This window comes from Amblyomma mixtum, chromosome 2 (assembly GCF_055824585.1).
Source record: "Amblyomma mixtum isolate Tamu chromosome 2, ASM5582458v1, whole genome shotgun sequence".
Classification (NCBI taxonomy): Eukaryota; Metazoa; Arthropoda; class Arachnida; order Ixodida; family Ixodidae; genus Amblyomma; species Amblyomma mixtum.
Window position 1 is genome coordinate 20,814,777 of NC_143013.1, and position 14,264 is coordinate 20,829,040.

A 14,264-nucleotide genomic window follows, 5' to 3' on the forward strand; every position below is an offset into this window, starting at 1 on the left:
GAGAGGACAAACCTTGTATAGAAGCTTCCCTGATGTAAGAGAACCTCGAGGCAAACGTTTCGTACAGAAAGGCCGCTCCCAGAAGTTTTCGAAAATACCAGGGCTTGGGCTAGTGCTTTAAGATTTAGGCTTCTCTCTCAAAGGCGTCAGTGCTCTTGAGAAAAGATATAATTGGGCACCATTGCCTCACAACATCAGCGAGAGCCTGATGAAACCCTAGATCGTGAAGTCAGCGTGGAGGTGCTAATTAGCTCAAGACCTAATAAATGTTAGAGAACTTTTAAATTAACGCTGCAGTTCCTGGCAACTCTAGGTGAGAAGCGTGATCCCTCTACTCTCCGCCGATACGGTTTGCCAGCTTGCCCATACGCTCGGCCGAATCCGAACTTCGCCGTGACACACACACAGAGTTCCATGCATGTATTAGTAAAATTTGTACTAATTACCAAACATTTCCAAGGATTAAGTCGTTGGAAAGCTCTGGTGGTCGACCATTCCCACTGCTCCCTTCGAAAGAGAAAACACTCCAGTGCGGTAATATTATCATCATCTTTTTTGAATATTGGTGGTACTGTTACGAGTGCCAGCCTGTTGTGTTGTGCAGGAGGCTGTGCGGGCAAGGCAATGTTTGTCCTCTTTTTTTTTTGCGAGGGGGGGGGGTGGATGCCCAACATCTAACGAATGTTAGAGAGTGCCGCCTTAGTATTTCTGCGCTTTGATAAAGAAAGGAGCAGGAATGCTTAGAGAAAACGGCCTTCGACTAGCCTCTGAGTGCCCAGAAACCGGTGGTTTTCTGTTTTTGACCGATTACATGTTTCACAGTTCTTAAAAGATTCACCGTTCTTAAAAACATCTTCTAGATATGTATTAAGGTTCACATGAGTAAATATGAACATGTTAATTATAGATGTCGCAGTCCAGCGAGTACCAAATTTTCTTCGTTTCCGCTAAATTTCCTCCATGCTTGGCGTATAGTAGAAGCGCCATTATGCGGCACCCACTGAAAATACCTCTCGCACTGTACAACGCTGGCCCGGCAGATGGCGCAGGTGGCGGACCGCGCACAGCTTAGCTTCCGCGTCGTGTGAAGACGAGGTGAGAAATGCTAAGCGGGCGGCCGAGACGCCCGAAGAACGAGAGGAACGTCTCGCGAAGAGACGCCGCCGAGCTGCTGAAAGACAAGACCGCGAAGTACATAGAGACTACACCTATATACATGCAGAAACGAAAACAAGTTGTTTTACCGCCCCTGAATCTTTTGCTTCTTGTGTAGTAGAGAAACAAAACTTCTCAACTACGACCTTTTCTCTTTTGTCTTTTAAATAAGCCTCCGTCGCTCTCTCCCAACAGCGAACATTTCAATGTAAAGCCATTTTCAAATCAAGGCAGCATGTCTTGACTGAAATGAAATACAATTCTTTGCATGGCTCCCTCGGCTTTCTTTTTTTGTTCTTCACAGATATGGGGCGTATGCATAGTAGTCGCGCGTCGTTTGCGCACTTGTCTGACATCCCTTATAAAGACTTCTTTACAGAGTCTATAGACTGGCCATAGACTTTTGTCATTGAAGTCTATAGACTTTCTATAGAAAAATCGTATAGTCTAGTCTATAGGCAATACAAACTCTATATACAGTGTATAGACAATCTATAGAATTACGGCCATGCGCTTTTTGTAGACGTTTTGCCTATAGACTGTTTATATAGGAACAGACAAAAATCAATATCTAAAGAAAGACAGTAGTCTACAAAAAGTCTATAGACAGTCAATAGACCATTTTTATAAGGAATATGAATCACTTGCTTTGCGTTTCTTGACCTCAACTCTCACTATCGCGAAGCTTGATGATAGACTCGCAACAGTGCTTCAGTAATAAACTCACTGGAGATGGCCCTACCTCAATGATGTTGGACAGATAAAGGAAGAGAGCAACCTGAGTTAAGTTTCTCATCGCTCGAGTTTGGAACTGGTAATGGCTTCACCTGGCGTCGTTGTATATAAGAAGGCTATTTAATGCGAAAAGGTTCCTAATGAGATGTACTCCTATGCTCGATCGGTAAAATTCTTCGGGCAATTTCCTCCTTCAGCCTGACGTGTTAATGTCTGCGCTACACACAGTGCTTCAGATTTAATTTACGAAAACCCCAAAAATTCAGGTGCACTTTGGCTCTCTAAAGTGCTTCAAGGCGAAAGCCTTTCCTGGCAGCCGCCGCGGTGGCTCAGTGGCTATGGTGCTCGGCTGCTGGCCCAAAAGACGCGGGTTCGATCCCGGCCGCGGCGGCTAGAATTTCTTTGGAGGAGAAATTCTAGAGGCCCGTGTGCTGTGCGATGTCAGTGCACGTTAAAGAACCCCAGGTGGTCGAAATTTCCGAAGCCCTCCACTACGGCGTCTCTCATAGCCTTAGTCGCTTTGGGACGTTAAACCCCACAAAAACCAAAAAACCAAACCTTTCCTGGCACACTTTTTGGCATTGACTGCGAGACTGTATGAGATATGTAATGTGGTCACCCACGGACGCCTTACGCCCCCTGTCGGAGCGAATGACAACTATCTTTTATTAGCTGTCGTCTGCTCCAAAAGGGGGCGTCAGGCATCCGTAGGTGACCACATTACTTCGAATCCACGCACTCTGACGTCGTAACCATTTCGACCAACCGAAAAGCGTGTCACCTCTGCTGACAACCTTCTGTCGACAACGATGATGCATTAAAGGCTTTCGCTTTAATAGTTTAAAAGTCACATTACTGTGAGAGACGGTGGTTCTATTTAGAGAACCATTGCTCTTTTGCATTACCCGCAGGTCGTCGGCGTTCCTGATGAGAGGCTCGGCGAAGAAGCTTGCGCCTGGATAAAGTTGAAAGCGGGATGCAACGTCACCGAAGAAGACATAAAAAATTTCTGCAAGGGAAAGGTACGCTACCAGCGCTTAACATTTCGTACCTGTCTCCTTTAACTGCGTTATGTATTCCCGAGCAGCGCAGCTCTCAAACAACATGGCCTGAATACCTAATCTCCCACCGAAGGCGTTTGCATACTGCTAACATGAACCGTAGTGCTAAAAATTACACCGAAAAAAAAATAACTGCAAGGAGTCCAGGTTAACACGTTCAGTTACCTGCGACTAGTAATTCTCTACATTTAAAACGAGTCAGCACTATCTGTTAGGAATCTTTTCAGGCTCGTTTCATTGTTTTCATGGATTATGGAATCACCTACGAATTCATTGCAATGTACTCTTAAATAGAGAATGAAGGGAAGATTAGAAGCTTTACTCTCATAGGCGCTTAGTTCATACCAACCGCAATATAGGCTGCGTATATACGCGTAATGCCAGCAATGTAGAAAATAAATGTGCATGACTGTAGGTGCCTATAATCCCGTTATGATTTTTAACTTTTTTTTTTGTTACAGCTTAGCCATTTCAAGATTCCAAAGTATGTTTTGTTCGTCGACACATTTCCGAAGACGATGTCGGGAAAAGTACAGAAGTTCGTCATGAGGGAGCAAAGCCGCAAGATGCTCAACCTATGAGTGTTAACACCACGAACACCAAAAGGTTTACGCTGTACAGTGCGCTTTTACCAACAAACTGCCTCAGTTTTTAACGCTTTGATTTCCAGCCACTTGTGTTTTTATTGCTAGACTAGAATAAAATGGGGCGAAACATGACTTTTGTATGAAAATTTTTATCAACAGTTCACACGTCAAGAAGTTTGAGAGGTTCAAAAACGTTACAGGGGCCTCCATCTGTCTTTGTGCGTGTGTGTGTGTGCACTTCTGAGCGACAGAAAGAAATACTTTATTTCTATTCCGGCACAAGCTGGAGACAAAGAAAGTGTACGAGTCGTGAGATTATGCGAAGGGAGCGAAATGCATGTTCACAGCACAACCGTTGCCGTATGCGAGAATATACCGAAGGCTGCTCTATACACATCATTGAACACACCTGTCAGGCACTCAAAAGTGTACGGGATGCTCTCATGCGGAAAAAAATTTCAGCGTAGTCTCACAATCCAGTCGCTCAAAATGAGTCAAGGTATGAGAATCATGCATGCTCTATTCCCTCGTAGTTCCACGCGACTGGGTCACAATGCACAGTTACAATATTTCTTTTTTTCCGAGAACACGCGTCCCGTAAACTTGATCCCGCTAGTACATCAGGATAAACTTGCAATGAGAGCAGCTAAAAGGCCATGCACAGGGAATCCCGTCGTCGTCACGTCGCAGCTGTAGCGTGACCAGCCCCAGCTATGTTGAGTTCAGCCTTGAGGCACGTATCGCAACGCATGATTGGGCTTCCCCATTAGCGCGCTCGCGGGCTGACTTCGCTGCGTAGCAAGCGAGCAAGCGCCGGAGGGTCGGTCAGAATAAGGATATCATATTTAGCGGCCGCGGCAAAACGTTGCCCGCAGTGAGGGGAGCCTGTGCAACAGCGGTGCGTTTCCAAGATCTCAATGAGCCTTTTGGCTTCCCGGTGCGAGGGAAGAGTCTACGGGAGCGACAGCGATCGTGAAAGGCTCATGGGGGGAAGGAACTCAGAGGGAAAGCAGGGTTCCTAGGAGACGCGGCGGACGCAGTGGAGACAACGGGCGGAGACTGTAGCCGAGTTCCGAGCAGAGGCCACACCCTGGTGACAGCGAGTACCGCATTTGTGTAAAGCTAAATAAATCCTGTAAATGACACCTGCAAATTTCTAGTACTCCAATTTCATCGGTAGGAAAGAATACAAGGATCTGGTGCCTCATTGAGGGGGAAGGCGAAAAGATAGAAGAGAAAGGCGGGGAGAGGAAACAAGAGCTAGTACGGATACGTAACGATGCCCATAATGGTCCCAGAGGCCTGTGTAAGGCTTGCAGCCGCAGTTGAAAGTCATTTTGTCACCGTATTTGCGAGCTCAAAAGTTTTCCCTATGTTGGATGTCTTTAGTTCAGGCTTCGCCCCAGAAGGTTTGCATCGTTTCAAGCGCAGTGATGACCACGCGCCCCCCTATAATCCTCGAAGACTTTTCTTGCAATGGAGTCAAAGCTATACCACCGAAAAACGCCATCGCGTCCAACGCAGCGGAGTATAGTTTAGTTTAGTTTATGGGGTTTTAACGCCCCAAAGCAACTCGGGCTATGAGGGACGCCGTAGCGAAGGGCTCCAGAAATTTCGGCCACCTGGGGCTCTATAACGTGCACTGACATCGCACAGTACACGGGCCTCTACAAGTTCGCCTCCATTGAAATTCGATCGCCGCGGCCGGGATGGAACCCGCGCCTTTCGGGTCGCCGTTTGCAAATAATGCTCGTATTTTTCTGTTAAAGCTTAGCATAACGGTAATAATTGTTATTTAGGGCATATGTATATCTTTTTTATTCCCAAGATAACTGCAAATTTACAACGTTCATAGCTCAGCAATTTTAGTTCGCTTCCACGCATAACATCGGAGCTTGTGGAGAAGACTACTTTTACGAGCCGAGCTTGGAAAAGCTCAGTTGAAGTAAGGGAGTAATTACTCATTGGCGTCCACCCAAACGCACCCATACGACTACTACTTCTGTGAAGCGGTGGTCCCGGGTTCTAACTCCGGTGCAGGAAAATGTTTCGTTAACAACGAAGTTTCTGAGAAGGTAGTATAGCTTTCCTTTGTAGCCGTATGGCTGCGCTTGGGTGGATGTCAATGAGTAATTACTCGTTACTTCAAATCTACTCCACCTTGAGGGATTTCGCTAAACATTTGATCGAAAAGCTCAGTTCTGCTGCGCCAGAACCTGGGCCGCTAATACACAACGCCGATGCCAAGGCGTTTTTGAAGCGTTATTTCAGAGAGTCGATGCGGCTGCTAACCGGCGCTGAGCGGCGTTGTCATCGCTGCCATCGCTGGCTGTATTGGCTGCATTTGGCAAATAGGCCCTCCGGCATCACATAATGCCTACGACACAAGCAGCGGCACAACACTTGCAGCCCTGAGATAGTCGACTTAAAATGTCCAAAAAGTGTTTCACGGGAGCATTTAAGGCACCCAACCGGCAATGCTTTCAGCTTTTATGGGTAACCCTTCAAACCTGCCATTCTGCAGTGCACTATCAACGCAAATGCGCTGCGTCAATTGGGGGTTACTTGTCCAGAGTCTTGCGCTGTCGCTTCAAAATGCTCTTTCGTAAAACCTCAACCTGACGCTTTTGGCTCGCCAGTTGACTTTCAGCCTCGAGAAGACGACGCATCTGGACGAGGATGCTCGCTCGCAGCTCAAACTCACGGCTGTCAAAAGTCATCTCCAGCGTTTCTTCACACTGATCCTGATAATCAGCGCTTGGCGCGTGACTCCGATTCTGGACCCCGCTGTCGGCACCCTTGTACGACCACGCATCGTTGGCGTCGTCATTGTTTTTATTTGTGTTGTCCGCGTCCAACTGAGAGGTCTTGACATCATCCTCGCCGACATCATCGCATTCGCTGTCAGCGCTTGAATCTTCAGCATCGTCTCCGTCGTCGTCTTCGGAGGCGGGCATGTCAACGCGATCAACGTCATGAACGGTGACGTTAGCCTTCTCCTGTTTGGTCAACGGCATGACCTGATCCATGTTGACCGAAAGGTTGGTGACACTGCCCCTTGCGTTCGTTGTACGCTCGCTGGAGTCCTCGCGGCCGATATCGTCCGTGGTCGCAGCTGGCGACACAGACGACGGCCTCGACGGCCATTTGATACCCCAGGACTGTTTTGAGTCGAGGACGAGCTTGACGACGATCGAAGGTCTGCAGCTTTGGCCTTCTTGTTCCTGCTTTCGCTTCTCTTCGTCATTCTCCTTACCAGCATCATCATCCGTCGTCTCCTCGTCCTCCTTCTGCTGTTGCTTCTGCTCGTGCTCGTGTTCCTGCCTTTCTTGATTCTGTTGCAGGCGCCCCTCGCGGTAGGCATCTTCAGAGCCCTGGCGGATGTCTGGCAGATCACCTTCAAGGTAGTCGCGCTTCACAACATTTGTCGAGTCAGTGGCCTCAGGAGTCCTGTCGAAACCAAATAGAATAGAGAGAACTCTAAATGGGCACTAGGGAAACCATTCGTGTGGTTTCAAGATTTATGAGAAACGATCTGAGAAAAGACGAGCAGCTAAAAGCCAAGATAATTACAGCCCTTTAGCTTCCCTACACGAAAGAAGACGAAGTGCGTTAAAAATTGAGACTGAACCGCGGTTAAGACCATATGTAATTCTGCACATAATATTTGGCATATAAAGCAGCAGCTCCGGTTACAGACACAAGCATTTAATGCGTTGGCATTCTGCAGCACTTTTCTCGGGGTGGGCTTTCAGGAATATAACGCGCTGTAATATGGACTGTACGGTTAAAGATAGACTGAGGACCACTCCAACCAATTATCGTTCTTAGCAAAAATTAATTGTCTGGCTCTTCCTAGGTACGCTACTGTTTTTCTGGCTGCAGGAAGCCCATTTATGACTCAGTAAAATTAAATTTAAAAATCCTTCAGCTACTCGACAAATTTTAGTCCACACCGACTCGGCAGGACTGGTTTCCGCCGTTTTGAAGTGAATGGCGGTGTAACATAGCCTCGAAGATTCGCGCAAACAAGTCTCTTTCCACGCACGCAGTTTACTTGCAAAAGCGGCCGTTGATGGCGGCACCTGTACCTGATTTTTTTTCGTATCTCACAGACGAGAATGTGGACAAAACACTGGGTGCCATCATGTTGAGAGCGCTGTGGCGCCATCTCTGTGGCTCCACAGTACTTTGGCTGCCACGGGAGGCGCCCACTGGCGTGCATGCCACGAACTGAGTGCACGTTCGTGCTCAGTGAACTTTAGCGATTCAGAAAAAATCGTGGCGCTCCTGATGGCTGTTGTAGGCAACGTGTCCACTAGCCGAGCGAATAGCTTAATTGGGTAAGCATGTGCCCTCTTTCTGTGCGAAAACACTGCTGCTGTGGCTATTCCTGGACGCTGGATATCACAGGCGCCCACCGTTCAGTGAGGGAGTTGCGTATCGAGCCCGCGGCCATTTCTTTCGTTCTTAAACGGCGCAGGAAGACGGAACAAACGAAAGAAAGAACGCGCAACACGAGTCTTTCGTCCGTCCTGTCTTCCCGCGCTGTTTAAAAATGAATCGGTAACAACTTGTCAAAATCGCAGCCGTTTCTTTTTTTTTTCCATTTGCTAATAGAAAACGTCCTACTACTACTGTGATTATTATTTTTCAGTGGGAAATGTTCGTTTTTATTTCACGCGGGTGGTATCTGGCAAAATACTGTGCGGCGCGCATCTCCCCATCTAAAAACACAATAGAAAATTTTCTGTTGTCCCAACGCACTTTCTTATTGTAGTTTCGAACCTAACGACAGAAATTCCCATATAAACAACAGGATTTTTTGTAGTATTGAGCAGTCTCCTGTCGTATCGACAGAGCCAGTTCTGTCGCAACAACAGACGACTTCGCAATACGACAGAAAAATGTGTCCGAGCGACAGGACGACAGAAATTTCTGTTGTATTTTGGGAACGGCTGTGGCGTATTTTTCGACACGGAGAAAACCGTCGACATGCGGCAAATGCAAGAAACAAGGCGTGTGCGTGTGTGCCCCAATGTGCCTGTTCAGTACTTAGGAGGCTAGAAGGGATAATTAGCATTAGATGAACACTGAAATAGCTACAGTGCATGCAGTGTCAGCTGATGGCATACGATTTCGCGTTTCGTGCAGAATAACGTACTAGTCTAAAAGTCCAGCTCGCGGCAGGGATTCACACCGATCTCTGCCTCAACGTCGACTCATATATATATATATATTGAAGAGGGGCTTATTGGAAAACTCGAAGAACTGGCAGCGAAGCGATGGTACAGGCTGGTCGAGTAGCGGCGGCACCAGGACAGAACCAAGAGCGAGCTCGAGCTCTCCACGCGCGCGGCCGCCGGTATCGGAGGACGCACAAATCGCTTCGTCGTCGCTGGTGCTGGCGCACTTTCTTCATTGCAATACATATATATATATATACATATGTATATGTATATATATATGTATATATGTATATGTATATGTATATGTATATATATATGTATATATATATGTATATGTATATATGTATATATGTATATATGTATATATGTATATATGTATATATATATATATATATATATATATACACACCAGTCACTAACTCTAACCGCCTCCCCACCGTATAGCTGGTATAGCCTATTCATCAAACTTCGCGACTAAACTAACAAACACCTATAGCATTGTTGTTATATCCGGAGGTTATTCCAACAATTTGCAACCCGCCGGAAACAGAGTCTTTTGACGAAATAATGCGGTGTGGTGTATGTGGCGTGCAGTGTGTGTAGTGTTATTCCCCTATACTGAAGTGCAGGAGTTCGCTAAGAATGCGGACACTCATATACGAACGGGAAGGCGACACGATCGAAGCACTCACGCTGAATGATTGGCGTGCACCTCCGCCAGGTGCGGCGACGGCCCGACCACCAGCACTCCGTCGCAGTTGGTGCGGCACCGCCCTGTGCACTTCACAAACTTGCAGCGCCAGAACTGCGTGTTTCCTTCCTCCTTCTCAAGCACGTAGTCGCAGTCCTTAATCCTCCTGAGCGCGGCTGCAAGCAATTAAGCACATAATCAGCTCTGGAACGCGACCAGGTCTCTAGCTGGGCGAAAGCTAAGCGGCCAGCAATCAGGGTGCTGACATACTCATGCTGGTTTCCTCAAACGGAAAATGGCACGCATCCACTGTGAGGTATTGCCTAGGAATCGGGATCTAAAGTCATAATAATTCTAAAACATGAACTCTTAAAGAATTAAAAAGAAACTGAAGAATTCGTTAAAAAATCAATGGCAATTCGTTTTGCGAGCCCAGGTGATATTAGTTAATATTATTAACATGATTAATTAGAAATTATCATTCAGCTAATGATTAGCAGACATGAACTGTAAACGAAATAGGAATCGAGTAAAAATTTGACAAGGTAGTCGCTTCGATTTCCAGAAAAACTTGGCAGAGCGGGGATTCCAGTGCCTGCGGCTGATTATACCTAGAAGAGCCACGCACACTGTCCGCTCACCGTGAGCGAAGCCAGAGCTATCCGTCGGATACGGTGTGAAAGTGATAGTTATGCGACTCCTTTATAGCCACACAACGCTTCTCAGGGGTCGAGGCTGATACAGCTGCTTCTATAAACAAACGTTATCACCACCTGCGCTGCAGAGACTTCCCGTTTACGACGTGCACCACAGCCTGAGACGCGTTAGCTGCCTGTGGAGGCTGAAGTGACGGAAGGGACTGGATGCTTACCACTGCGAGTCATGTGAATCGCAAGTGGATGATGCAGGTCGCGTAACGCGAAATAGCTGCATCTAACTGTTTATTCAAGAACCATAGACGTAATTAGTGAGCTACTTTGAATATACTATATTACTGCTTTTTCCATCATTAAAACCTACCACTTACTCTTTCCGTCAAAGCCTGCAACATAACTTCCAATGATTGAAGCGCGTGTATTGCTTATCTGTGAAACTTCATGTTTAAAGGCAGATCTTTAAAAATTCTACTGCTAAAACTAGTGCCCTATTCGGGCTAGCACTCGAACATCACCCAAAAAGCACCGAGTTATTGTCGACCTTCTTTGGGAAGTTATCATCGCCACTGCCTGGATTTTCCATCACTCTAAACACCAATACACCTAAATGGGAGTAAAAAAGGGAGTGAACTGTCCTCTAGCGCACACCTTTTTAAGAAAGGGTGTGCGCTAGAGGACAGTTGAAACCCTTTTTACTCGTTTCTGTTTAGAGTGATTGTAGGCTTCGAGTGCAGTTTTCAATGATTACCCGGGCCACCAATTAAACAGGCTGCGCCCCTTGCCGATTAAGACTCAACCGATGGCCTGGGTCAACAGATGGGCAACTTGAGCAGTTGCTTTTAAGATGAATCCGCCTAGGACACTGTGAATGACAACGGTGGGGCCACTCGTCAGCACAGACGCCGCTAGCGAAGTGCACGGGAAGGACATTTAATACATAACATATTCAGTCAGTCACTGAAGAAGCCACTTCGTCCCATTTTTTACCCTGCCAGGGCCATGATACCACCGACCGACTTCTCTCATTAAAATTTTTTAAGCATGAAATGCTTTTAGCCCCCGTTGTCGGCAGTGTGGTGACGTCACGCCGAGACCGAGAGCCATCATCCGGGCACTGAAATCCACTCATCCGGGCTCTGAAACGAGAACATCCGGGCACAGTACGAGACTTAACGAGATTTAACGAGACTCTCTAAGCCCTCCTACGCGACCGGCATGCAAGCGCCGGTTGGTCTCCAAAGGAGTCACAAAAAATAACTGCTGCCAGTGCCTTCTCAATGTTTATCAAGATATCAGTCGCTGTGCGTTTGATAATGCACGGAATTATAATTTCCGATTTCTAATAACGCGTGCAAAAAGCACATAAATGCCACGATACACTTCGTTGTCATACGTGATCACTTAGGGGCTTCACGCATCGAAGCAAAACCGCGCAGGTGCACAGGGGCCCGGGGGAGAAGCGCTGCGTTCAAAGGGCAAGGCATCGCGCCGAACGGGTGGTGGCTTCCTCCCTTCCATTACGGGGTGGTTCGGGTGTCCACCGAGATGGCAGAGAATTACTGCGCCATTTCCTTTCCTCAAAAAACCTTGCGTTCAAATGGCAAGGCATCGCGCTGAACGGGTGGTGGCGTTCCTCCCTTCCTGTACGGTGCGGTTCGGGTGTCCACCGTGATGACATTAGGCCCGTAAACATTTCATGCTTACTCTACTCTCGGTTACGGGAGAGGCAGAGATTTTTCCTCCTGTCGCGAAGAGTCGTCGCTTCGCGAACTGAAAAAAACGCCGCGAAAATATGAGAAAAACTTTTAAAAGAACCGCTGAACCCGCCCGAGACCGACGTCATTTACTTCGTATGCCGGCAGGTGGCGCTGCTTGTCAGACTGGCTGCTTGAGATCGCCATGTGAGAATCTAAGAACCGATCCAAAAACGCTGCCCGCGACCAAGTGCAGTTTCTCGTTTATTTCGAAAAATTAAGGAAAGTATCAGTGTTAAATTAGTTATGAAAGAACTCAGACTAAAATATGCTATGTTGTACGTGGTGTTAGAGCACGAATGCACCAGTAATTTGTGCACAGGGGATGGCTATAAAATATGCCAAATATGTAAATCTCTAGAAGTCAATAATGGGAAATGCCGCAGCTGAAAACTTATCGTGGTCAGCGGCTGCGTGTCTTGTGCAGGCAATGCGACTTCAGACAAGAGTTGCGCGTTTCCTTCGCTCTTATGCCGATTCACGCGCTTTGGCAGCGCACACCGCTCCTTGTGAGTCAGGAAGTGCGGTCTATGCATTCATATGATTCCCGGTATATTGCATACATGAATTAGCAATTGTTTGTTGCGAACGAGAATGCCATTCTTTTCGCCATGCTGAAAAAGTATTTACACATGCTTGTACTCTATTCGGTGCATGTAGCATAAATGGTGTCCAGTTGATTTGGTACCCGTGGTCATTTTTCAATAAAGAGCGTGTGTGTGGGCTGCAGTGGGGGCGAGGGGTTCTCGGCCTTTTCAGAATTTGAACAAACCTGGGAGGAGTTCCTGCCACCATCTTCCGCTGCTGATAGGCTGACAGCGTCTCAGGCCGCTATCACCGTTCCGGCTCGTGCTGCCACCTCGCGGGAAGTAGCCAGAACAGCATGACTATTTTTGTTAATTCTTAAGACTTCTGAAATCGCGGGCAAGACTTTACAAAATACTCCTTACTGAATACTGACAGAACCCCAAGCCATTGCGGGAGAGTCAACCACTATGTTTCCGTACCGTGCAAGACGCGGACAAAAGCAGTGTACGGGCAGGTGAACCAAGCCGCATTGTAGCTGGGCAACAAGGACCGTTAAGTTCTTTAAATGTGACATCGATTCGTATCGTCGGAACAGTTTGCACTGGTCAGAAAAAAATGAACCGGTCAGGAATACCAAACTATACATCATTCAATGCGACTGGTGCGGCGCGGGGCGCAGTTGTTGACCCTCCGAAGCATTGCGCGAGGCTTCCGCCGACTCGCAGGGCTCCCGATGCTTGCGCACAGCGGCCTCTTCCGGCAAAAGAAGAAGACTTTAAAAGTTTTCCTCGCGCTATTGCGAATAGCTTTCGATCCAAACGTACAGCAGGGACGGATCAGGCGACGTAGTACACTTACCTGCTGCTTGTGGGTCGCCTCCGAGCGTCGCCTCTTTTTGCTACTCTCCGCACGCCGATGCTCGTCCTCGTCGTGGGGCCGAAAGCCGTACACCATGTGCTCCTTGCCGAACGCGTCGGTGATGAGTCGCGAGCTGCAGTGGCGCAGGTCGCAGTTCCAGTAGTAGCGTACGCTGTTGTTCCTCACAAGCCTGAATGTCCGACCGTCGTACTTGGCCTTCATGCCGCCGCGAGCCGACGGCACCAGCTCGACGGGGCCGCTGGCTGACGGCGACTTATTGTTGTCAGCCGACATGCTGTAGATCGTATGGCCGTGTAATACAAACGCAGCGCGGAGCTCAGTCAGCGTTGCTCAACGTTCGCCCGCCCGACGGAGAGATGGAGTGCTCTCCGACTGTTATCAATACCTAACAGGCTATCAGCTTCAGTGAGGGTCTGTGGAGCGCTGACGTCGGCAGTTCACACCGGCAGCAGTGGCGGAGGCGCGATAAACGCGTCGAGGAACTATGTAGGAAGCGAAACGCTCGATTAAGCTCCTGTTAGGATGGTCACGAGACTGTTTAGGCGTTCGCTGGCGTGTGAGAGTGAAGAATACATTTTAGTGTAATAGATGTTTTGATAGTACTTCTTTACTAAAATGGTGCTGGCACGAAGGCTTATTTATGGGAGAGGGGAAGTGGGGATAGGGAGGTTACAACATGGTGGTCAACGCCTGACACGTGCGAACTCCCAAACGGGCGGCAGCGTGGTAGCAAGCGTCGTTCCTTGGTGTAGTCCATTCACTGTATGTGGTGACATGTGTCTTGAGATGCATTTTCCCGACTTAGTGGTAGCCTGGGCAGTCCCTTAACATATACTTACTTTTGAGCGGGTACCCGTGTTATACTTTGTACATGCCACTTACCTGCTCGTCGTCCTTCTTTAAGCATACACTGGCGCTGGCGGAGAGCGTCGCGCCGAGCACGCCACCGCTGCCGGAGCTCCCATAGAAAGGTAAACACGCCGCTATGTTATCGGGGCGCAGTATCTGACGCGCCACCAACGTTTGTGT

General features: G+C 47.9%; 2 protein-coding genes across 5 annotated transcripts in view; one reads left to right on the plus strand and one right to left on the minus strand.

Annotated features, from left to right (window-relative positions):
* LOC149358622 (medium-chain acyl-CoA ligase ACSF2, mitochondrial-like) overlaps positions 1-10,967 on the plus strand; it is a 37,779-nt gene extending 26,812 nt beyond the window's left edge. For 3 of the 4 annotated variants that reach the window (XM_089570765.1, XM_089570766.1, XM_089570768.1), the window contains 2 exons: positions 2,802-2,912; positions 3,413-3,670. In XM_089570765.1, the coding sequence (XP_089426891.1) occupies positions 2,802-2,912; positions 3,413-3,532 (231 nt within the window). In that variant the 3' untranslated portion in view covers positions 3,533-3,670. Of the gene's footprint in view, positions 1-2,801; positions 2,913-3,412; positions 3,671-10,918 lie in introns of those variants that run through there. The other variant, XM_089570767.1, reaches the window with a different exon arrangement.
* On the minus strand, positions 6,012-14,213 carry LOC149358623 (uncharacterized). The gene is made up of 3 exons (XM_089570769.1): positions 13,211-14,213; positions 9,420-9,594; positions 6,012-6,988 (listed from the first exon to the last, which is right to left on the minus strand). Exons 1-3 carry the CDS (start codon positions 13,506-13,508, stop codon positions 6,100-6,102), a joined length of 1,362 nt encoding a protein of 453 aa, XP_089426895.1. The 5' UTR covers positions 13,509-14,213; the 3' UTR covers positions 6,012-6,099.
* Positions 14,214-14,264: the final 51 nt, after the last annotated feature.

What these genes read in the sequence shown, in the direction of transcription:
- LOC149358623 (XM_089570769.1), bottom strand. Translation starts at nt 13,508, where the DNA reads ATGTCGGCTGACAACAATAAGTCGCCGTCAGCCAGCGGCCCCGTCGAG. An exon ending in GACCCACAAGCAGCAGGTAA is followed by an intron (nt 9,595 to 13,210) that starts GTGTACTACGTC and finishes AATTGCTTGCAG; the next exon opens with CCGCGCTCAGGAGGATTAAG. An exon ending in GTGCACGCCAATCATTCAGC is followed by an intron (nt 6,989 to 9,419) that starts GTGAGTGCTTCG and finishes TGGTTTCGACAG; the next exon opens with GACTCCTGAGGCCACTGACT.